The following is a 25,988-nucleotide window of genomic DNA, read 5'->3' as shown; positions in this document are numbered from 1 at the left end:
ACTTGGCTTCCCTATAATCAGATATTCTAGTCCATGGCTTCCCACAGTGTTTTCTGATAATTTTCTTACTTTTTTTCCCCAGCCACTCTTTTTTTTTTTTAAATTTGATTTATGCTGTTAAGCCTGTATTATAAAAGAATTTGCCCTACTTTTTGCTTTTTTGTCTCAAATACAAGATATGACATAGCTTCTCTAAGTATTGTGTACAAACTGCATTTCAGAACAAGAATGTTTATCAGTTATTTCAATCCAGAAATTCATGTTATAAAGTACAGTCTTGTAAAAAGCATCACCCAGGCAGTGGCAGAAAAATACTGGTTCAAAAGCCATTTGCCAATGGTAAAATAACCACAAAGACTCCTAGAGAGTTGATTAAATTGAGCAAGCCAAATTGTTGCCCAGTCATTAGGAAAATACTCTTAAAGTCATAGAATGCTTTGGGTTGAAAGGGATCATCCAGTCCCACTCCCCTCCCACAGGGAAGGACACCTCCCACCAGACCAGGTTGCTCCAGCCTGGCCTTGAACACTTCCAGGGACAGGCCAGCTTTTCTGGGCAGTCTGTGCCATTGCCTCACCACCCTCACAGGGAAGAATTTCTTCCTCCTACCTAATCTAAACCTACCCTCTTTCAATTTAATTTTACTCATGAAGAGTAAACCTCCTCCTTTAACAGTTACTACAGCATTCATATTCCAAGGGGAAAAAAAAAAAAAAAAACAAGCCAGGAAACCTTAACAAAGGAACACACAGACTTGTTTGGTATTTAAGTACAAGCTTTAGTAAAATGATGTTAATATTTTGATGATGAGTGCTTTTTTTAGCACCTTTGGAATTATTCAGTTACAGCTGACTGGCTCATTACAGATCAATGTATCAAAATTATGAGACTTCTGGGGATGTAATGGAATCACAATTATCACAATTTCTAATATTCTGAGGAACATCTAAATCTGGTTTCTGCAGTGCCAATGCACTTGTCAGCTCTGTACAGTATCACCACAAATGTTAACCAGTATATCCTGCTGGGGAGTCCATCTCCCTCTGGAGCTTCTATAACTCCCAGCACACTGCATGAGGTGCCTGATGTTTCCAGCTGCTGAAATATGCCACTCAGACACAGAAAGTCTGATAAATCTTTGGGCTGTTTATCTTTTGTACCCTTGCTTCACACTTATGCAATAAAGGCTGTGATTAAGAGGATTAATGAAAATGCCACCATTTATCACCTGAAGTTCAATCAGTAATAGGAAAGTTGGACCTTATTTGATTAATTACATAGAGGTGCAAAAATCCTTGCATTATTAATTCAGGACTTGCTCCAAAATGCTAGAACTCTGTGAGCCCCCAAACAGCAAGGTTCAAAGTCTTAAAGCTTGCCTACACTTAGAAGTACATGCCTGACTTTAACCAAATTTTATTGAATTAATTTTCTTAATTCACTGTCTTGACCACATTAGCTCTCCATTAAGCATCCATCTACCAGCTCCAAAACATCCAGAAACAAGTTACCTGTCTTTAAAAGCCTCCTTCCATCTGCCTGCCACCTCTTAATTACTATTGCCAGACTTCTTCTATTAGAATGTAATACTATTTTTTGCATTTAAAGCATTTGTGCATCATCCCTGTGCTGCCTTTAATTGTAGAAGTAATTCCCCCAAATGCCATTACCATCTTTAGGTAAACCACCTTTACCTGTTGCAGGCTCTCTGCAAACACCCACCCAAGCAACACCTGGCAGCAGAGGGTTTGTAGGCTGCCCCCAGGGCCATCAGACCCTCCTGCCATGCAGGTCGGTTTGCTAAGAGACTCTGTAAACTCACTGAAATAGTAAAGTGGGGTTTACACCAACTCTTGGGCTTATCAGCACTGCATTTGTGTTTCAGACATCAAAAGTTTGATTTTTAAACAGCTGCAGAAAAAAAAGTATCTCTAAGTAAAATGAGGTACTGCTTTTTTTTTTTGTTTTGTTTTTTTGTTTTGTTTTTTTTTTTGTAGTTAGGTTAGTATTACTAATCACAGACTTGCTAAAATTAGCAAAGTCAGCAGTCAGGTTACTCAGATGGGTCCACTGAGATCTTTGGATTTGACTGAACAATGAAGAAGCTGCAAGAAAGGAACCCCTGCTGCCCGGACATCCCCAGTGTGCCATTAACTAAACATGGCCTGAACAGGGAGGCAGCACATGGGTCTCTCCTGAAAGTCAGAGAGTCAGACAGGAACAAAAGAATCTGAACGGGAATTCTGAATCACACAAACTGAGGATGCATAGAAATTAGCAAACTAAAATTAGGTGGTTTTCCTCTCAAAAACAAAGCATTAGCTTACTAACTAAGAGTAAAAAAAAAAAAAAGAATGTGTGATAAGAGAGGAGGGTTAATTTGCCAAGGACAGACTGACTATAGAAATTAGTATAGTAATGTAATGAAAATCCACTTCCCATTCATAAATATTGTTCATGCTTAAAAGAGCTTATCTTACTTACAAAAATGACATCCTAATCTGCTGACAGATATATTTTATTCCCAAAATGCTGACCAATATTCTGCATCCCCATCTCCATATGCTAACGGCTCTGCAGTTAGATAGATGCTTTCTGGAGCAGAAAGCCACACTGGAGTTCTGTGCCTGCAGATCCCATCGTGCAAAGGGACCCTGTATTCTCAGGACAGCTGCTGTGCACACCTCTGTACATGACTAACAGACAAACTGTACCACAAAAATAGATATGGGGATATATTCTACAGCTTACAGTCTTCAACTGCTATTTTGACATATATGACCATACCATTGAAAGTATATTATGGGTTAAAGAAGAATAGTAAGAACAAAAGCACCAGCAAAAAAATGACAAGCCCTTGACTTGGATCTTACATCTGGGGATGAAAATCCTTAGCATTGAACAGCCTGAAACTAAAAACTTCCTCTTAACAGGATTCATGCTTCTTGTCTTCTGATTATACTCCAAAGGAGAATGATAAAAGATTCTGCTCTCTTCTGATATTCTGAAAGTTAATAAAGATGTTCCAGTAATCTGTCAGTTTGACCTCTACGCATGCAGTCTTGAAGTTTTGCCATTGTCAGAAATAGTTTTGTTTTTCCAATAGCTCAGTAAAATCAATATTAAAAAAGAGGCAATGAAGGATTCAAATGTTATTTTTATTTTGTGTTTACCAGTCTGGGATTAAAACTGATAGAAACAGGAGCAGCGCTAAGAATACTCAATTCCCTATTGTCTTTGAAGGTGGTAGAAAGAAATCAGTGTCTTCCAGTTGACAGGACTTTGTACATGCAGTACTTTGATATATAAAGCAAAGTTAAAGGATTGTTAAATCCTATTTTAGCTTAAGCTCCTATGTGACAGGAAGCTATGCAAATGTTATACCAGATATCAAATCAGGGGGGTTGTTGGTTTTCAGAGTTCAAGTAGTTTTATTTCCATGGACCTTAGCTTCAAGTAAAAGATAAGTAAGGTTAAAGAATGTAGTCCTTAAGTACTGGATGTTCAGAGGTTAAAGTAACAGCTGTCACAGGCTGCTTGAAAGTTGGTTGTTGTGCACTCAGGAAAGTACAAGAGTGAGATGATTTTTTTAGACTGTCTTTGATGCATCTTTCAGAGCTATGGGAAGTTGCTCTCAACCCAGTTTTCTGGGTCGCTATATTTAAAATTTGACATAGAAAGATATAGCGAATTACATACAAAATCAGACAAAGTGGTGAATAAGAGCTATCATCTTTTAGATGCATGCCAATACAACAGACTGAAGTGTTGAGAGTTTTCCCATTGTACTTAAAGAGAAATATTCACTGTTTGCATAGAAAATAATAAGCAAGCTGTTACATTTTGCAGATTCCATGTTAAAACTGACTTTTGGCAGAGCTGTTTTCCACGAGAGGCAGATGCAGACAGCTTTAGTTCAAGAGCCAGTGGCTGTGTTTTGCTTGAGAGAAAGGAAGAGTGTTCTTTAGCATGCATATTAATTTATTGTCAATAATATTTACTATTATTTCCACTGTCCTCAGTTTTGCAAACATTTTGCAAATGAATTGAAAACATTGAAAACATTTCATTTTTACCATATGTAAGTTCTTCCATACAATTTGCCAAAATGTCATTGTAATTCCAATAGCATTAAATGAAAAATCATTTTTAATCTATGTATATCTAAAACCTCCATTTCCTTATAGAAATAGAAACAATATGCATTCAAGCATTTTTCTCCTTTACAGCTTTTAACTTAATTTTTAAAAAATGCTCTCTTAAGGAGAATTCACCTTCAATAGATGTGCATTTTCAGCACTGGAAATCTTTGTACTAACTTGAAAACTTGTATTTTGAGCAACACTCTGTGTCCTGCATGCCTTTGCTACTCTATATCAACACATCACAACACTGATGCACTCAAATATAGGTGCTGTTTGTTACTGTCCCTTGTTTGTAATAGATGCAACCTGAGAAGTCCCAGAAGCCAGCACTGTCATATTGCACTACAGGCAAAACTGAAAAACACACGGGCAAGAATTAGGCCACAGGCTAAAGTGTCAAATTAATGTATCAGCAGATCCAAAGTCAGTGTTATTAGATCAAACAACAGAGAAAATGATATATTCGTGTACTGAGAGAAGAGATGAAGAACACAAGTTCACTTCATCATCGCCTCCACTTCTCCTATTAAATCTCTCTGCCTCTGCTTGGTATGGCTGACCTTTAAACACTGCAGTGGGAGATTTGCATCTGTGCCAAAAGAAAAGATAATCAGAGGATTCTTCCCTGCTCCCATCAAATTCCTTTTTTAATCTCAAGTTCACCCAGCCTATCACTCCTCCTCTCAGAAAGCATTACATCTCTGTGATGGATCAGCTCAGGAGAACAGTCTGTCAGCTTCCCCAAACAAGAAATTGCCAGTTACACAGGGCCTTCTTTTCTCTTTGTGTAGATGTGACATTTCAGTCTTCTTGTTACCTGTTTTTTGTTCACTTTTATATACTTGCTATCACAACAGCAGAATTTGCTTTTGTCTTTGATAGAAGTGAACCAGAGGCCAGAACACTCCAGACACTAAAAACAGGCGTGTCTTAGAGGGGACTAGAAAGTACACCTGGGTCTCTGAATGCTTTTCATTATTATTTTGCCTTAATTTTCATAATTTAAAAGAGTGTTTATATTCAGAGATAATTTTGAAATGTCCTAGAAGACAAGACTCTTTGAAAATGTTTCTATACAATCAAATATTTCAACTAGATTCACAATTCAATTGCAGCATTTTAAATGAAAAGGCATTTCAAAGCAAAACATAAATGTCAAATCTGAAAGTACTTAATCGTCATATTTTGAAATATTTTTTCAAAATTGCAGCATTTTTAAAATGGAATTACCATTAATAACAAATATTTTCTAAAAAACCCAGATCTTTGAAGAATTTATTTTAGCCAAGGCTCACAAAGACTTAGACTACAGAGACAATCTTAACCCTAATCTTTTTTCATCTTGCAATATATTCTAGGTTTTTTTCAATATTACAAAATCAATACTCAGACTTAAAAATATTTGATGCAGTATATGAGGAATAAGGCACTGCAGCCTAAAATAACCTCCATCAGAAGAATGTTTAACATGGCCCTTGGTGCTCATCAAAATACTTCAGCAGCTGAGTGTTCATTTCATATGTGGGAAGTGTCCAATATCATAGCCAAAGTGGGCAGTTTAATGTGGTTTTTGTTTTTTTTTACTATGTAACTAGGACTATTCTGCTTCCTCCACATACCTGAATACCCTATTCGTATTTAAAACTGAGAGACTCTGGTGTGTGCAATTATTGTGCAGCTATGGCAGTACAAAGATGCTAACCAAGGTATCTCAAATTCTTTGCACTGTCTGAGCTTTTCCAATACTAGTGCTGGCCACAAAGCCCCAGCTGATGCTCCTGAGAAGTGTGGCTGACACCCCAAGCCTGTGCACCTTTTAACAGGAGGCAGAACTTCCAGGGTAAGAGCACAGAGTAGTTAATAAACTCAGCAGAGAGAAACGAGAAAGAACACAAGAAAGAAGATATTACCTTTAGTTACTACTACCTCTGGAAATATTATTGCCCCATTCCTGGTATGGTGTTCAGTCTTTCAATCTCACTGATGTTTTGTACCTCACTGAATTTATATAACATGCTTCTGAATTGTATTATTTTGTTATGTCTTAAATCAATTTTTGAAGGAAGGACTGTAACTTCCAACTGCTAATTCAGAAGGGAGATTTGCAAGAGATCTCACTGCTCAAGCCGATTTACAAAGGTCACTGGCCTGTGAGGATACTGTTTGTTTCTTAAATTACAGTGTGAGCAGTGAGTCAGTGTAGGAGCAATTTAGCTTAGCTCAATTAACATTTCCTATTCAAGGAGGGGAAAAAAGTATCTTCTTTCTAAAGAAGATGTTGTTTCTATTAGAGAATGCTTCACTTTCAGATTAAAATAGAAACCACAGAAAATCTCTCTTGATAGTTTAAGCAGTACTTCTAATTTCCATACCAAATTCACTGTTGGATTAACCTTTGTGAGAAGATGAACTTTTGTTTTTATAAGATCCAACTCAGTCTGTTGTGTTTATACACAAAACATTTCATAATCTACTCTTCAAACATCCTTGATCTTTCAAAAACAGATTCAAAAGCTGTCCTCAAATACAAGGTATGCCTAATTAAAACTGCTATACAAAGCATAGGAAAATGAAACATAATGCATGTCTCAAAACAGACCAACAGTCATGTCTCAAGGTACAAATCAACTAACCCCACATCTTTCATCTAAAAATTAGTCATCCACACTAAGCTAATCATTTAGGCAAAGAAAAAACAGGCACTTTATGTAATCAAGAGAAATCTTTGGAAAATCTTTATCTTGGGTTAAGAGTCAATGGGGTAAATAAGGTTTTAAACTGAAAAAACCAACACAGTCAAATCTCAGAGTACCTGCTTGAATTTGTTAACTTTGAAAGAAGACAAAACAAGCAAAACAACAAGAGGAGTGATACTGGTGGGTGGGGGGTACAGGCCAGTATTATTAGTACAGGTTTTAAACTGAGCACATAAGGAAACGCTTAACTGGAAATAACACAACTATCAATGGCTTGTTTTACTGAAAAAGGGACTTATAGCCTAGTCCTGTAACACCAAAATCATTTTATTACCTATCACCACTGGACTTGCTGGATGCAATGATAAAATCCATTTTTATGTGACTGGAGATCTGGCTACACAAATACACAGGTCTTTGTGGTCCAGATTCAGAAACTTATTTCATAAATTTCTGCAATCAAGTGAAATATTGTGACAGGAAAATTGAACACTGATGGTTTTATCCATATGGCAACAACAGCATATTTATAACTGAGCCATAGAACAACATTAACAAAGGATATATGAGAGTAGACAATACCACTATGCTGATTCAAATTCTTGCTCACTGATTATTTTGGGAATGCAGTATCATGTCTTTTGACATGTTGTTCTGCCTTCGCTTTCTAATTACTATTATCAATTTCAACTTTGGTGCAACACTAACATCATCGGCCCAGCTCAACAACTTTGCTCTGAAGCCTGACAAGTGTGTGGAACATGTTCAGCTGGAACAGTGTTTGACAGGATAGAGCTGAGACCCTGCTTCACTCAAGATGAACTCATGATTGGATTCAGGAAAGCCTTTATTTTTTTAGAAACACTTTTTCCTTAATTTGGAGAGAATTAAACTTCAGCAGTCATTAGATAGGTGATTTCACAGCATTTATCTTCAAGTGCAACAAGTTACCTTTATAAGATGAAAAGGAAATAGTCATACATCTTCCTTATGCCATAAACACCTTTTGGAAGAGCAATGTTAAAATAGCAAGAATGGACACCCATGTTTTCATACGTGAAAGCAATGGAAGAATGAAAGAGCTGGACTAGTGATTGTACTGTGTATGAGATCCAGGCATGTGAATGCCACGACTCCTCCAAGAATTAGGGTGGCTGAGTAACCAGTAAATTTCCAGGTAATTCAGACAGATTAGCACCACTTGTTTCAGCCTCAGGAACAAATCAGCAGGAAATTGGGAGAAAGCTGTGAGCCAAGAATTTCCTTGTGGTCATGGTGTCTGCACTAACTTTTTATAAATTTTGTTTACACACATTTTAACAAGTTGTTTAGAGCAGTAAATAAAAGAACTAATGAAGATTTGCAAAAGGATGTCATGGTACTAGATGAATAAATGATAACATAGATGAAATTCAGTTGTTTTGTGAGGAAAAAACAACAGTTTCTGTGATTCTGTGAAATATCTTGACTGTATTGATTAGCATGCACAGTTCTGTCCTCCCACCTCATGGGCTGCAAGGTGCTGGAAAAGGTACAGGGAAGGGAACAAGCTGATCCTTTTGTGGCTTCCAAATAAGGAAAATTTTAAAAGACCAGAAATACTTTGGAAACAATAAAAAAATTTGAAAGCGTAAGTGGCATGGAGAAGGCAAATAGGGACTAGTGCTCATTTTCTCTTCTGATACCAGAATTCAGAGACAGCAAAAGAAAAGGTCATGTGGGGGTTTCACAGACACTTCTCTACACAACACATAGGCTGTGAAATTCTTCACCACAGGATGCTAGAGATGTCAAAGGTTTAGTGGGATCAGACCCACACCTAGAGTGCTTTACAGTCAGAAACAAAGGACAGTGAGAATGCAAATGGGTTTTTTTTCTTAGCTTTTGTTCCCCTAAATAAAACCTAGGGATTGTCAGCATCTGAGCTGGTTTTCACCTCTCAGTGGTTGCAAGCAGCTCCACTATGTCCCATGCTCCAGAAAGTCTACTTGCAGCTGACAAAAGAAAAAAACACCCTTTTTTAATCTGCTAAACAAGGTGTTATGTATTTAACAGTATGGGTACCTTTGCTTGTATCATTGACCTTTGCTCTATCATCTGGTGCCCACAAGCCACCCAGCTCCCTCAATGCCACAACTACACCTAGATGGTAAAACTGCTTTCATAGTTGTATTTCAATGACCTGATGTCTCACCAGCCTTCTCTGGTACAGTTACTGCTCTGTGCCTTTTTCTGCAACATTTTTCTTAGTTGTTTAGCTTTTAAAATATTTCAATTACACCTATTGTGTCAGTATTCCACAGCCAGATACATGCCACCTATGATCTGGCACTTCAATACTTAAATTATTTTCAGTAGCAGAGGTGAAGCCCATTTCTGCAACAGCACACACGACTGGCTTTCAGATTTGTATAACCTCAAAGTTGTAAGGTAATTTGTTTGTTGTCTCTTGTGTCAGTGCAGGAAATAAACAACAAAGGAAAGAATGTGAGGCCTCTCCTGCAAACATGCAAATCATACTTGTCATTTAAGAGCCCTCTAATAAAATACATTAATGCTTGGCAACTTTCTCATCAGTTATGGGAATTTTCTTCTGGATTAGATCTTGAATTAACCTGTCATCCAACTCCAAGTCTTACAGAGAGAGGCAACACCATGCTGTGGAACATCTCCCTGGCTAAAGGCTGGGCACCTGTCCCAAAGGGGACAAGTGATGTTTACACATTAAGAATTTTCACCAAGAAACATAAATTCTGTGATAAATAAAGGGATAACAGAAATAGCAAGGATCCAAAGGCAACTCAACTCCTTTTGATTTGTCCTGCCCTTCTTGCAGAATCAGGCTCCCTGCTTAGAGAAGACCTGATTTCTATAGCACATGCATTATCCATGGCCCCGTGTTCAGCTGGAAACCAAGCTCCAAGCATATGTGCCACATCTCAGTTCTGAAGTATGTGTGTGTTTCATAAGCACACAGGCTTCTGCAAACCACAGTCAGATCCAACTCTATCCATACTATTTTCCTTGAGAAGTTAAAGCAAGAGCACAGTGCTCCAGTACATCCATTTAAAAATACGTGTATTCTCAGCTTAACATGATTTAGGCCACTAAAACCCAAAATATGCTTCCAGAACTGCTCTAATAACTGCTCTAATGCATCTAAAAGCTATTCCATTTATATAAATTTAATTGGTATTAAACATTCCCCAAAACAGCTGCCATATTTCTTTCTCTTACATGATGCTGTTGGAAATGATTAAATTTTTCTTAAAAATGAGATAAATCTACAAAGGCCCTTTATGGCACTTGCCTAGCTGTTAATGTTTTTTTCATTTTTGTTTTGTTTTACCTCGGATAGGATCACAGTTGATGGATGCAGTACAACTACCACCTAATTAATCTGCTGGAGAGTTTAGCAGTTGATAAATACAGTTTATCAAAAAGCCATCAATCAAGATCTTGCTTAGAGATACTGGTAAGAGCATTAAACCAATGTAAGTAAATTTTAAATACAATACTTAGTTCTAGTAGATATCCAGAAAATAACATAACGTAAAATTGAAGTTAATTTTCAATAGCAGCCCACGATATAATCCCCAGTAAAGTGACATTTGGAACAACTAATTCAACAATAGGAGGTGGCACTGCATACAGGCTCTCTTTAAAAGTAAGTTTTCTTCACTGTAGGCAGCACATTGAGTCACAGCATAAATATAAATACATACACACACACACACAGAGTGTATTCACACATACAGCAAGACCAGTCTGTGGATTCTCCAGGCAGTGAATCTGTGCAGCCATCAGTCCCTCTAATCACACACCCACACTCATGGCCAGCTATTCCTTGCATTTGGGACACAAATTCAAACCCATGAAAGGAAATGAATATTGGATTTTAGGCTTACATCTTCTAAAATGAATAATGATTTGGGTATTTCAGCTGGACTCAGAAATTCAGTCAAGTTATTTGATCTTCAATGATCACCTGCTCTTTCTAAAAATGAAGTCACTTCAGGATGGTTTAACTTCAGTATTAAAAATCTGAAAAGCTTGCAACTTTGAGTTTGTGTTTCAGCTGTCATTTGATTTTGCAGCATGGTCAAAATAGATACTCTTGTAAATCAAAGAATAACAACTATTCTTATTCTGTAATTGCATGACCATGAAGAGAAACATAAATGCAATACCCTACTTTTACTTTAGTTCTTTACCTATTTTTCTTTCATTATCTCTAGATCACTCAAGATTAATTATTAATTCTGAGTCAAATAGTTTTTCTAAGTAAATTTTCATCCGCAGAGTGAATTCATTGATTTTTTTCCCATTTTTGCATTACTGCACACAAAAGCACCAAAAGCTAAAACACCCCACAAAATTACTAATGCATTCCTTACAGGCACTTGAGATAATATTGCTGTAAATTTCTGACTTTAGTATTCCAGCAGTGTTCCAAGCTCCAGTTCAAATGAATTTAGGTCGATGCATATTTAGTCATGTTTGCAGGACTGACTGTCCAACAAACAAAAATCTCCCCCCAGTTATATCTGCAAATCTCTAAATTTTATAAATAAAGAAGTATCATTTATAAGCAATAAAGAAGTACATCCTTTAGAAATGAATCCTGAGTCTCCAATGTGTGCAGGGGAATTCATTTAGCATAGAGGCAGGAGCTGGGCTCAATGACTCTTGTGGGTCCCTTCCAACTGAGAATATTCAATGATTCTGCCAGCAGGCTCCTGGCTCTAAACTGTGTCAGAGCCCTGTTTCCCCTTCAGCAAATCACTGCAGAGATTACAGACTTTCCAAGGAAGAAAGCTGGCAAACAACTGACACTCACACGGTGTCTTCTGTAGTTTGGGCTGCAGGATCCTGAACACTGTGAGCTAATACTCCCAGAAACACACATTTAATCAAATTCCCACTGAATATCTTTGTGGAAAGGCTTATACTGATTTCTTAAATTATAATTCCACACCATCTAATTTCTATGCAATGAAATGCTATACAAGCACAAAGCCCTCTGTCTTACTACATACCATTATGGAAAAATGGAGTACATTTACTATCACTCAAGGCCATTTATTTATTCTTTCATGAAACGCCAGCTTTAAACATTTTTTTGATATCTGCCAGCAAAGGGAATGTTCAATGGCAAGTCACAACACATATTCCAAAAAAAGTGCAATTCCATCCAACATACCTCCACAAGCCTGCTGGTATGTTCTCGAAATATAGCAGCATATTCCTTTATTTCTTTCTCTCTCCCATTTTTAGCAGCTTCAATGAGAACTAGCAGTGGAACAGTGGTGTCTAAGAAGGAGTCTGAGATGTGATCTATAATGGCTTTCCGGAGCTGCAAAAGAAAGCAGTACATCAGTACCTGCTAATTGGACTATTCATTAAAGTCTGCTGTAATTATTGTCCATTCCTATTTTATAACACCAACATGTACACACTGTATTCCTGCATTATTTGCACCATAGGTCTGAAACGTATGGCAGCTACAATTTATGTATTACACAGAAAACTGTATTTAATTTTAAGGACAACTTTAATACGCCACTAGGTAAATACGTCTGTTTGTATGTGTGAGTACCAGCACATAAAACACTTCCAACATGTACTGGTCCTCTTGAAATCAAGGGAGCCAAAAGAATATTCCCCTTCCTTCATAAACAGGCTACTTAAGCAATTCCACACATGAAAAATCAATTAGCCCAGACCTCATATCTCCTGGGTATTCTTCCTTGTAATTCAGATGCCAAGGGAAAAGGCTATTTAGTTTTACAAAGAAAATATTAATTTAATCATCTTGGTACTCACAAAATATATATATCCCCTGTTTTCATAATTCCAAAATTACCCAAGTATTTTCTTGCTGGGAAACCCACCGACACGGTCTGGTTTGCAGAATGGCAGCGTTCATGGTAATTATTCAATGAGATTACTGATTGTGCCACCTGATAATGTATTAATAGAGCAAGAAGATCTATAAATGAGGCTGAAGTTCAATTTTCTCTGTTTAAATTAATTGTTCTTGAACTTCTAACTTAAATTATTAAAGAAGTGAAACATTCTGCTATAAATTACCTGTCTTAAATTAGGCGTCACAGAAGCTTGTAACTGATCACTGGGACATCACTTATGAGGTTATTTTGCATGTTATCTACACGTGACAACTGTCCATTTAGATCATGCAGCACTACAACAAACATATCAACTGGAACAATACACAAAATGCAACTTAATTGTAGAGTTCTTTGAATTTCCTACTCCAATATTTTTACAGTATATAGAAAAGATACTGATAGGAACAGAAAAGGACATAGAATGTTTTTAAGCCCTTACAAGCTGTTGCCAAAGTACCTGTTTTCACTTTGTGTTTTGCTCCAATGCATCTGTGTGAAAACTCAGTAGAAGTAAAGACTCCTACCACAAGAAAAATAGAAAAAAACACAGTCTTTTTGCTGCTGCTGTGTTTGTAGGTAGGACAGGGCCCATGCTGCACAGCAGAAAGAATTGTGGAGAAATCTGTTGATAATCAGACAAGATCTGGATATGAATTCCACCATTAGCTTTTGGATGGCCTCACCACCTAAAGTCAGCTCTCATTGACCCACCAGATGGACAGACAAACCTCTCAAACAAACACAAGCAATTTATGTTTGGAATGGTTTCTTTGTCTCCTTACTGTAGCCTATCACAATAGGATATACTGTCTAGATAGTGTACGTTCTGAAAAGTAATTTACAAAGACAAAGTGGGATTCCAATACAAAATTTGATTTCTTACATTCTCAGCTTTATTCAGGCTGGAATTTAAAAAAAAAAAAAAAGTTATTAGAAAGTTTCACTACCAGAAATAAAATACATCAAACCTCTGAGTCCTGCCAAGTTAAGACTTGTGTTGTAAAGGCTCAACTTAAGAAAACAGATATTCTTACCTGTTTAAAATTAGGTACATTAATGTGACCTTGAGGAGTCACAGTTTAAAAATTAAGATGTCAATTTACAAAAAAAAACCAACAAAAAGTTGTGGAACCCATCATATCTATGCCCAATGATTCATTATCTCCAACAGAAATATTCTGGGGCTCTGTACAGCCCAGACTGCAGGACTTTCACACCCTTAGTGTACTGTGACTACAGTAACCTCAGTCACATTTGTGGTGAGCTTGAGACATCCAATTTCCAACCCACAGCCTAATTTTATCTCTCCTTGCATAATTCTTTGCTATAGCTTTTCACTGGTTTTCTTGGCTCAATTAACCTTTCATGCAGAAATTATCATTATTATTTTGTTCTAAGAAATGCTCTATCCTGCAATTATGCAGCAAATCATATTTTCTTCAAAAAAACAAAGATAATGCTGTGTCTTTGCTGAATACAAACAAGTTTGAAATGATGTTCCTGTTCCAGCTTTGCAAAGGAATACATGAAGCTGAGAGTTTCAAAGAATGGCTTGTATAGCATTAAAGAACAAAGAAATACAACATAGAAAAAGAAGGAAAAGACAAAAGAAAAAAGGAATATCTGAAGAAATATCTATTTCTTTTCATGCTAATCCTAACAAGCATTTTTTCCATGACTCAGTAAGTCTGTTTCTGAATCTGGCCACCTGTAGGGCAAAATGCTAAAAGCTAAGTAGCCAGAAAGGAAGGCATATGAACAAAGGACAGCACCGTAGTGCCAGCAGGCAATGTTAGCAAAGTTATTGTGCTATAATTAAACTTTTTCTCATATTTTTAAGTGAAAGAGACACCATCAGAAGAGGGAAAGGAGGGGGAGGATGATGTCAGACAAATTGTTTTCTTCTTAAGATGCAAGGTCTTACATTTACCCTTTGAGCAGACTGTTGCAGAAGCAGAAGCATGGAGAATTTTTGTTTTGATACTGAAATGTATTAAAAAATAACATAGAAGCATATTGTTTATAAAACATGGGACAGAAGGTTGTCAAAAACAGTGGAGGGTAGAGAAGAAAATGCCAGCAGCTGTTTGCAACACTACTCAACATTAGTATTGATGAGTACAGAAAAGTGTGTTTGCCTCTACTTGCCTCTTCCTTCACAAGACTACCCTGGCAAAAGGCCTGGACAAACCTCAGAGTAGCTGTTACTGAAGGATCTCCCTTTCCTGTTTCAAAGGGATGCCAGGAAGGCAATCTATGATGAAGAGGTAACATAGAAATATAAAAATATCATCAGGAATAACATTTATTAAAACAACCAACCAGCCAGAACTGCAGAAAAACCATAGGAGAAACATCTGTGCAGTCCATTCATGTTACACTGGGAAAGAACTGGGAGGCAAGAACTGAGTGTGGTAATTTCACATAATTACAAATTGGAATGAATAGGCAATTCCTTTCTAAATATTTGTCCAGCTCTCCTCGGCAGGGAAGCAGTGATCCAGGTAAAACTGCACACACAGAAGTGACATGCACATCTCCAGCACAATACTAGTAAAAATCAAAATAAATCAGAATGGTTTAAAATCCCCAGAAGTAGTGGGCAAGCTCCTGAAATGAATGCAAATAGCTTGTCTTGAAAAGCCTGAGAATTTTTACATCTCCCAGAATACGCTGTTCTGGGGACAGCTACTTTTGCCTTCAAGTCTTGCCAGACACAAGCCTTTTTTCACTCCCCTTGCTGTGGTGTGCAAAGGTGCTTCAAAGGGGCCCATGGCATAACCCCCAGCCAGACTGCTGGCTGGGACAGCACCCCTCTGATGGTTTTGTCTATTGGGTACTAATGAACAGATTTTAAAAATATAGCTTTATAAGGTTTCATCTTTAACCCCAGTTTTGCAGAGGCAATCCTAGTCATGACTGCAAGCAGGTACACTGCACACCACAGCCCTGAATTCACTGAGTGCCTGATGGAATAGCAGCAAAGGTACACAGTATCATTAAACAATAAAGTATTATAAAAGCTGTAAGAGTAAAGCAAACAACAATTGTCACGTTTCTTGTAAAATTGCTGGGAGACAGAATAAGGAAAGTTCATAAGTAAAAGCAAATAAGACTGTACTGCAGTATCTGCAGGCACAAAAACTCACAATTTCTTGTCTCCCAGATCAGGAATTAGGCATGCACTAACCACTCTTCCTAAAACAATTCTTATGCAATTCATATGTATGAACATAGAATTGGAGGAAATAAATAAAATATATCTCATAAATGCTTTCCAGTGGAAAAAAATGTCAAGAAACACAGAGCTGTTCTCCTAAGAGAAAATTACTGGTTCTAGATTGACTATAAATTGGTCATGATTACATTCAGCCTGAACATTTTCCAAAGGTGTACAGAAAGACACAAATTGAATTAGTTAACAGCTTCTAACCACTGTAACAGAGTCAGTAAAGTATTATAAGCTGGAAGAGCATGAATGGGAGAGCTCCTAGACACACTGAGCTGGTGAGGCAGGTCTCTGCACTGAACATATTTTTGACTGAAGGTAAGCAGAAATTGGATAGCTAGTTAGTTGTAAACACTATATTTATATGATATTCTTCTCATTTTTCAAGGTTTCCCCTGGCTGATAATGGGAGCAGGAAGGAATTTATTCCTCATCTTGAAGCACAGGCTGGCCTGCAAGACTAACACAAAGTTGGGAGGGATAGTCTTCCACCAGGGAGTTGATAAACAGCCTGAGAGAGATAGGATGAAAGAGGTGTTCTCATGGTCTGTGTAGCTGTAAATTTTCATACACTTGGTTGGGGCAGCCTGGCTGAAAGAACTACTGGCTTTCTAGGGGTTTTTTTTCTGAACTGGCACATTACACACTTTCAGCATAATTTGCAATTTTTCTCAAAGGTATTTCTTGCAGAGAAAGGATGTAAACACAGCTGATGCCTACTGCTAACCTTCTGCACTTCACTGAAATAGTGGATTTTGGTCCATATCTCACATTAGTTTTAGGACACTGGCATGTAAAATGAGGGGGGTGGACTGTGGATTAGGCATTCCAAGGGCCCTCCTGTGGGCTAAGAGTTCTGACAACTGTAAAGACCCACACGCAGTGACTCAGTAGTTCCTTCAAGGTGTCTGTTCCAACAACCAGTAATAATTCAAGCTTATTGAAAATTAAACAAATCTTGATGGCCAGAGTACATTACTGATATATATCTACAGCAAATATATTTAGACATGCATACATGAAGAGTTTTGCCATGTACATATATATATTCAGCCAGTATCATTTGGCAGGGTTTTCTCCCAGAATTTTGAAAACTGGTATGTAAATATTCTGTGGAATAGTGCAAATTGTCATGAATACATTTTTAATATGAAAAAAATTCTTATTTTCAAAATGCATAAACTGAAAACAGCAATTTTGAAAAGAATCTCTCAAGACCTTTTTCTCCCTTTTCATTTGCCCAGGTGCTCACCTGTCTGCGGAGGTCTCTGGTCTTCTTGCACATACTGTCTATGGCAACAGTCAAGGCATTGCTTTTCTCTGCCTTGTCAGTCTGCAATCAATGGGACAGAAAACACATCAGTGGTTATCTGGGATTCCTTAGCAAGCACATTCTTTGTGTCCCCAGTGCATCAGAGCATTTGGTAAATCATACATGCTGGAGGATTTTTCAAATTTTCCATATATTTCAAGAGCCAGTACCACAATATTCACAGAATGCCCACTTGTGATGTTAAACATAATTTGCTGAATCAAAACACATGCTTTAGAAGCAGTATGTAGGAACAAAATAAACACTTCTTAACTTCTGAATTGCTGTAATACTCCTAGTGTAATCAACAACAACATTAATAGAATTATGATGATAGTGATGATGGTGATGATGATTAGTAATAGTAATAACAATAACAACAACAATCATATTTATGTCAATTCATTAATATCCTGTTCATGTGAAAAATACTGTTCTCTTTCTACAACTAATGTACAAGTTCAGGTGCCCACAATGCAATTTGGTTATGCTTTTGTCTGCAGCATTCATTATTTTCCTCCTGTAAATCAGAATAGGTGAGTTTTGGAATGTCCAAGATGTTGCAATGCAAACACTGTCCATGAAATGGCAATCTCTTCATTCAACAGCACATTCCTTCTCAGCACCTAGAAGATTGAGTTCTTGAGGTATTTGAGAGGTCTGAAGAGAATCAGTTGTATACTTTCTAAACAATCTTATTCTTTTTATTTCCACCTATAAGCAAAATGCTTCTATCATTGTTACCTATTTGAAAAGTGTACTCCACACTTTACTGGACTGCTCAGCCTTTTTTCCCTACAATATTACCATAAAACTTCTGTGCCTACTAGCTGGTTTGATTTTTTTTTTTTCCTGTTAGTACAGAAACTACATGAAAACCCAAAATGCTTGATGAATTTTATTTGCCCAAAGCAAGCAATCATTGCTCACCACCTTGGACTGCCCTGGTCTAAAGGAAAGAACCACAAACAGTGGTTCTTTACACAAAGTCAGCACACATGACATTTACAGCACAAAGAACCAGATTCTCATAAATGCTAAGAAATAGCTGTGTACACTGACCACAGTATTCGGACTTCATTTACAGACCACCAGGAAGTCTCCATTATGAACATGACTGTCTCATTTTGTAAATAACATTAAAATTAATATGAAAGTAGTAATATCTTGGTAGGCACCTAGGAGTACAACCTTGTTATCTATATATCATACTTCAATCAGAGTTATTTCCTTATTAAAGAAACTTATGAACAGGACAATATGCTTAATATTAAAACAAAACCTAGAGGTGACAAGAAAAGAACTCTTACATTAAAACTGAATGTGCAATGTCAAAAATGTCTTGAAATTATTAGCACATTCTCTATCAACTGAAAGGAAAAACTAATTTTAAAATTGAGCTTGTATTTTCAGGGAGACTTAGAAAATCTCCTATGACCTTCTATTTCTGAAATTGCCTATAGTCTTTCAGGGAACAGATGATCAAAACCAGGTCTTGGAGAAAGGTATGAACTTCACCTTAAAACCTGCAAAGAATCCCTGGAGGTGGATACTCACTTTCTGTTCCACAGCAATGCCATCATTTCTTGTACCAAGGCTTGCACAGGAACCAAAGTAAATAATGACTCTTCTATTATGCTTTGCAAGCTCTTGTCAACCTTGACAACAAAATGATCCCTTCTGAACTGCCAGGTAAACAGGGCCAGGAAAGACTGTGGATACAACTCAGCTTATACCTATGCATTTTCAGACTATGAGGATGCATTGGCAAATCCTTTGAAAGCTTTATATTTAGAGCCTATTTTCCTACAAAGAAAAAATCATTGCAAAATATTGGGATATTTTTCGAATTCTCTGGTAATCTGTAATTTCAACAGTGGCCACTAATGATACAACTGGCTGTAAGCTAACCTAAATCTTTGAAGCAGCTAATATGAAATAACCTCAGGCAGCAAGTGGCATAAAATATTACAGTGAACAAATTAAAAATACTTTATTTGCAAATTCTTACCATATAGTCAATGTTTAGAGAGCAAATATAACTGTAAATGAAGTTATTCTTCACCTCATGTTTTCCCTAAGAAATAAATACACTGCAAATGCACTGTAAATGCAGCTTCAGGCTGTAGAATATGGACAAGTCCAGAGTGCAGGTAACCTCATGACTTCAGACTCTCATTCTCCCCTAAAGAAATTTGAACATTAAAAAACCCACAGTACTGTTTGGATAAATTCTACTTATAAAGACTTACGAACTTCAAAATCATACACAGTCTTTTCCAGTCAGGGGGACACCTGGCTACAAAGTCCCCTGTGGGAACACTCTCAAACATCACTGGCCTCATGTTGCCTTCTCCTGCTTCTGTAGAGTAACATCCATTAGTCCCAAGTACCTTGGGATCTGAAGTACTCCTGTGAGTCCACATTCCTCTGCAGACCTCCACCTCGGATCTGGCAGTAACAGTCCAAGAGCTACACGAGATGACTCCACTCTTGAATAATCGAAAAAGAGCAGATGTAATGTTTTACAAGTGTACATTGAAAGGCTGGCACAGTGAAACCGAAGGTGACTTGAGCACCTCCACACTCAGCAGAGTGCAGCTGTCTCACTCCCCAGTGACAGAACTCACGCGTCTGGAGTTGCAATACTCTGCATCTGCTTGGCAACTAATGTCCTTCTTGTGACTGCTGTACTTCAAAACAAACAAGCCTATCCTGAAATAGTTCCTTCTTGTACAGATTGACTGAATTAAGAAAAGGGCTACAAAAATTATGCACATTATTCTGGGTCTGGATTTTAAAAACTAGGCAGTTGAGCCTTTCAGTTACCCTGCACTCACCTACTGTTTTTTCCTGTAAAATATATGTAGTAACAACTATATGGCTCCCTCATGAAGATCCTAAAAGCAATATCCAGTTCCTATTTCAATGCATTTTTAACATTTGAAACATTTTACAAGCACGACGTCACACTGTTATTAATATTCCACTGAAGGAAAGTAAGTATTTTTAATTAACACTGGATAGCCCAAAGGTAAATGCTGGGTACTGCAAATAATACAGGCCTATTTCACACACTGGCAAACCACATTAATTAATGCCTCAAAAACCACATGTGAAGAAAATCTTTCCTGCTGGATTTTCATTTAAACCAGGACATATCTAAGGGCAGACTGTCAGCTGAAACACATGGCCATATCCCCACTGGTTTCGATGGAACTCATTTATACCAGCAGGGGATTGTGACCTTCCTAGGCTTTACAGGTCCTTCAGCACCCCAAGGAACACAGATGCAAACCAAGACATCTGCACTGGCTGCACAGCCTTGCAGGGCTCAGGAACAAGTCCCCAGCCAAGCCTTTGTGGGTACATGCCAACAGTTACCAGCGGCAACAAAGACTGCAGGAATTCCATAAGCTTCAGACTTTGTCAAGTTGCAGAGAGCTGAAACAAAGGACTATATAGATACTCTAAGGAGGGCTCTAATTTCACTTTGTTGATACTCCTGAAGGCCTACAAATGTTTACCTGATAGTTACACTGATCAGTAGATTACATGGAAGATATGGGCAGAACTACTTAAGTGTTCATCTAATCTCTTCTAGTACTTAGGCTAATAGATCTCCATATTTAAAGGCTTACGGCCAGAAATTAAGCACGTTTTGTTTCATGGGATGTGTCTGTTCCCAAATACCCATTGCACAATCTTGGGAGGAATAAATAGAAAAAAAATCCAATCCACTAGCATAATTTTCTTTGTTTATCCCACAATGACAGAATGATTTGGGTTGGAAGGGACTTTAAAGCCCATCTCATTCCAACCCCTGCCATGGGCAGGGACACCTTCCACTGTCCCAGGTTGCTCCAAGATCCATCCAGCCTGGCCTTGGACACTTCCAGGGATCCAGAGCTTCTCTGGGCAACCTGTGCCAGGGCCTCTCCACCCTCACAGGGAAGAATTTCTTCCCAATATCTGATCTAAACCTGCCCTCTGTCAATTGTCTCCAGCAGCTGTACCATGACTCTGTGATAAACAACTTTTCATATAGTTCTATGTGTCCAAGAACAATTTTATTTTTTAAAAGACTAGCATGTTTATCATAATCAGTTCTCTACGTAAATATTAAAAAAAAAGAAGCCAATCAATACTACAATAGCTTAATAAATGTCAGAGCTCTAATTAAATGACTGACTGTTTCAGGCTGTGTTGACTGAAAATAATCCTATGCTGAGCAATTAGAGGGTCCTGTTCATTGTACCTTAATCAAAAAAACCCCAAAGAAACAAACTCTCACACAACTTAGGTAGGACATTAAAGTGAAGTCACAGACTCTATAGATACCAAGCATTTGATGTCTGTTGTTACAATTTCGCATGTAACATTTAATGACTTTTTTTGCATATGGAATTTATAAATGGTTCTTCTTCTGAGTTATAAAGTCATTGTGAATTCTAAGCAAAACCATAAGATTTTAAAAAATAGTATAAAAAGCAGTTTTACAATTTATTTTGCACGGTGAAACAATTTTGTCATTACTTGGGAAATTTCCACACCTGAATTTTTTGTGCAAAGACAAATTTCTTTTTTCATACACAGCTTATAGAAACCCTGATGTTTCAAATCCTGTTGTGGAATTCAACAAAGATGCCTACAAGCATCTGTCTCAAAAAACCCCAATGAAGCCTGTAAGCCTTTATAAGCGATGATCCAGTTCAATCCTGTTGCAGTCTTCATTTATCCCAGTTGGTTCACTTCTGCCACAATTAGTTAACACAGTGCTTCAGCCATCAATAGTTAAATAAAACTAATACCACTTCCTGCATTCTTTGCTGGGAGGAAACAAAGAATTTGTCATCTTGAAGGTCACATAGTGAAAAAAATCCAAGATGACTGTTTGGCTATGAAACACCTGTGAGAAATACCAAGTCTGAGACAGAACCTCCTTGTATTCCTTTGTACCACTAGGCCCTGGGATTTGTCCTTTAAATGCAGAATTAATTTTCATATTATTTTACCTTTCAATTTTTCAACTTGTTCCTCAAAGTGCAATGTCCAAGTAAAACCCAAGATTGCTTGTTGGAGGTGCCATATCTGGTTAATACACCAGAACAAAACAATGACCTTCTCCAAACCTGCAGAACTCAGTGGACAAGTTTGTGTTGGGCTGGAACACAAAAATGAGCCAGTTGTTTACAGTTCTTCTTTTTAAGTATGTCTCATGCTTGCAAACAAAATGTTTTAAAGACCTCTTGGTTCCCCATCCTGGAAGGGGATAGGAATAACTTTTTGAGCACAAGCAACCTCATTGAAATGTGGAACTATTTAGATGCATGAACAATTATATGCACAGGATTCACTGCCAGAGAAATCTCTTAAATGAACATTTCAGAAGTTACTCAAGGAATCCTCTGACAAGGAAGTTACGGCAGAATCTGACATTTCTGACATTTTACAGGACAAAAATTCCTTTGAAAAGCCAAAAGCTCCCAGGCCTTTTCATACAGCATTTCAAAGTCTATTTTACTGTACATCAAAAGCCTGGAGAGGGAAATTAATTTTGGAGTACATTTATTACCTTTCTTTTTTAATATGGGAAACATAAAGAATGAATAACCCACAAGTACTTTAAGCTGAAAATCACCTCCACTCAGTGACACAGATTCCCTACTTTAACACACCCACCCCTAGTGCAATTTTTTAAAGACACCTGGCTCAAGAAAACCTATTTCTGTGATAAACAGGTAAGCATATTTTTAAAAAAGGGGTATGGAAAATCATATGCAAGTGAGCAAATAAGGACTCTTTCATGTGGAACTGTTTCTCATTATAGATAGGGCTTTTTCCTCAACAGCTTCAATATGAGATTGTCATTTTTCTCCTCTTCAAGCCCTCATGGAATACTCCCTATGGATCTAACGCTGTGAGATGTGAAGTACCTCAGAAGAAATTAATTACCTCAGCCTCCACTGCTACAACTGGAGTATCATGGGTTCTCCTCCCTGTGTCAATTACCCTTTTCCAATCAATATGCAGGAACAGCCTTGAATTTAAAGCCTCTCAGTATAACCCTTTTCTGGCATTCAGTTACATATAGTTTGTAATACTGCGATATAAATTTCATTCTAGATAAGCATGCATAAAACAGCCTAAAAAACCCAGAAACAAAAATTTAGAATGCATAACCCTTTAATTATCAGAAAAAAACCCCACTGAAATTAATCCTAAAATCTCAGAAAGAATTATGTTGCTGGAATATGCATAATATTGCACATTTTAATCCATTCTCCAAAACACTGGTGTCAATCAGCTGAAGGTGTGGAGGGCGGCCAGGCTGTCTCAAAGGACAGAGTGGGGATTTTTATCCCTGGGATAACAAATTCTCTTGAAAAGTGACTGGGATCCAGTCATAGGAGAAGACGAGGAACCTACACTCTTCTAAATATTTATTGTTTCTTTCTGATACATAAGACAAATATCTCCTTGTATCAGTTTTTCTCCTACTTTTTCACATTCGGAATATTAGAAAAGTTCAGCATGACTCCAAGATGATCTTGATAAAACATCATAGTTTTCCAGTACTTACTTGGGGAGAAGTGTCCTGGGAAGTGCATGTGTCATAATTGGTGTGTTGCAGAGCAAATACAACCATCACTTACTACTTCTAATGCAAAAACCAAATGCCACAGCACTTCATATTTGAAATATGACAGTCTTAAAACTTGATAGAGAAACCTTAAAGGTCAGTAGTACTTTGGTTTGTATTTCAGCTCTAGGCTTACTGGAGGAATTAGCAGGGAGCAAAAACGGCATTAAATTTCTTTTAATCAGATGTTACTGTCATTCACAGATGATGCAGGAAGGAAAGGCAAACCTAAGTAGAAATAGAGCAATACTGTTGAACTGACAGCAGGAAGTATACTTAAGGTTAATCTGCCTTTTACTAAGAAGCAATTTTCTAAGTTTCTAGTACAGAAGTTTTTAATTGAATATCCATCTACCTTTCACCAAAGTGTTCTGGCAGTTGTACAGCAGGAAAATAGAAAATTAGTTGGAGAAAATCTAATTCTACAGCAGCAGCGTAAGACTTTCCTATGATGAACTATCATATAAATTGCTTCGAGATAATATGCTGCTATGAGAAAGAGGAAGGGGATGGAAGGAGAAGAAAATTCAAAAGAAAATATAGTAGAGTTGCTGAGACAGTATTTCTCATCCAGATTGTTTAAAAGTTTTAGCTGTACTTTAAATCTGAAAGTTACAGTCTTTAACAGCAGCCATAAATAGGGAAAAATGTCCAGCACTAAGCCACTCACATTCTGCCATACCTAGGGACAGACTGAGTTAGTGCAGGTTCCAAAGCAGCACAGCAAAGGCACATCCTGCTTTTTTCAAGAAATTAAAAACAAGCTTACTGTAGCTTTTGAGGTGGTATTTTAATGCACAATGTACTACACAAACAGATTCCTGTAGACTTAAGAGGAGTGTAATAGCACTCAAATCAAACAGCATTATAAATATACATATAATATATATTTTAAAATATACAGGGTGACTAAAAAATTTCTAAAAATAAAATCTTCCAGGTCCTCACAGGCACTCCATGCCATCCAGTACCATCACCATCACACTTTCTCCTTGTACTTCCACTACATCAAAGAGTACCACAAAGAGATAAGGAGGGTAGAACAGTAAAAGAAGAAGTTTGCTGTGTTGTTGCACACTCATTACTCTGGAAAATATCTATGATACTATTCATGATCACTCATAGAACAGACATGCTGTGATACATCTTTTAACAAAAAACGAAGCACACTTTTGTATCACACTGGGTGGGCAATGAAGATTAATTTCCCTGATTTTCACTCCCACATAACTTTAACGTTTCTGTGGAGTTTTCCACAAGAAAGCAGCTTGAGATAAATATGGATGGACCCATGACAGAACTTGGCCTACAGATAGAAACCTTAGAAAACAGCTACTTCTCAAATACTTCAGCTCTGAACCAGGCAGAGCTTGGTAATTTCATATAACACACATGCTGTGGATGTGACTGTTCAAAACTGTACTTCTAAATAAAAGTTAAATACTGAAACCCCAAACAGACAAAAAAATGTAATTCCATTTAATTATGTATTAATTGTATTAGTTAATCCCTTTCTAATCCACAGTAATTAATTTAATTTAACACCACACTGTGATGCAGTATGTGAATCTAGGAGGCCAGGAGGGACTTAAGCATGTGCAGTGAATTAAAGTCCAGCTTTTAGGGAGAGGACTAAGTTAAGTTCTCAAATTTACAAATACTTCAGGTAAATACTCCCCAGGATCCTGTGTGTACAGTGAGTCCAGACTGTGAATTCTTTTTATACTTGTCCAGTCTATACAGAGGACTATGATATGAGAGGTAGGAACACAGGAGCTTTGGGGGATCATCACAGCAAATGGTAGTTGATAACATCACCTCACTGGGTGAATTCAGTCACTCCTGAACAAAACATACCTCTATTTATAGCAACAGAATAAAATGGCTCCAAGGTGGTATTCCTAGAAGCTCACAACTAAATGTTTCAAATACTCAACTGTTATTTAAAAATACACTATTGTTAGCTAGAGAAGATCTACTCTAGGTCACATAGTTTCTGTTGTTAGCACTTGTGGGGGAATGAACACAAAAGAGATTGGTAGAAGAGCACT

The 25,988-nt window shown here is 37.3% G+C and overlaps 1 protein-coding gene across 13 annotated transcripts in view; it reads right to left on the bottom strand.

Annotated features, from left to right (window-relative positions):
* Positions 1-25,988, bottom strand: part of CTNNA3 (catenin alpha 3) — a 438,881-nt gene that overhangs the window by 165,731 nt on the left and 247,162 nt on the right. For all 13 annotated transcript variants that reach the window (XM_069019044.1, XM_069019041.1, XM_069019045.1 and 10 more), the window contains 2 exons: positions 17,235-17,315; positions 12,045-12,197 (listed from right to left, as the gene is read on the bottom strand). In XM_069019044.1, coding sequence (XP_068875145.1) covers positions 12,045-12,197; positions 17,235-17,315 — 234 coding nt within the window. The remainder of the gene's footprint in view (positions 1-12,044; positions 12,198-17,234; positions 17,316-25,988) is intronic.

Source organism: Aphelocoma coerulescens, chromosome 6 (genome assembly GCF_041296385.1).
Source record: "Aphelocoma coerulescens isolate FSJ_1873_10779 chromosome 6, UR_Acoe_1.0, whole genome shotgun sequence".
In the NCBI taxonomy this organism is placed as follows: Eukaryota; Metazoa; Chordata; class Aves; order Passeriformes; family Corvidae; genus Aphelocoma; species Aphelocoma coerulescens.
The sequence above is the reverse complement of the archived record's forward strand: the minus strand, read 5'-3'. Positions and strand labels throughout refer to the sequence as shown.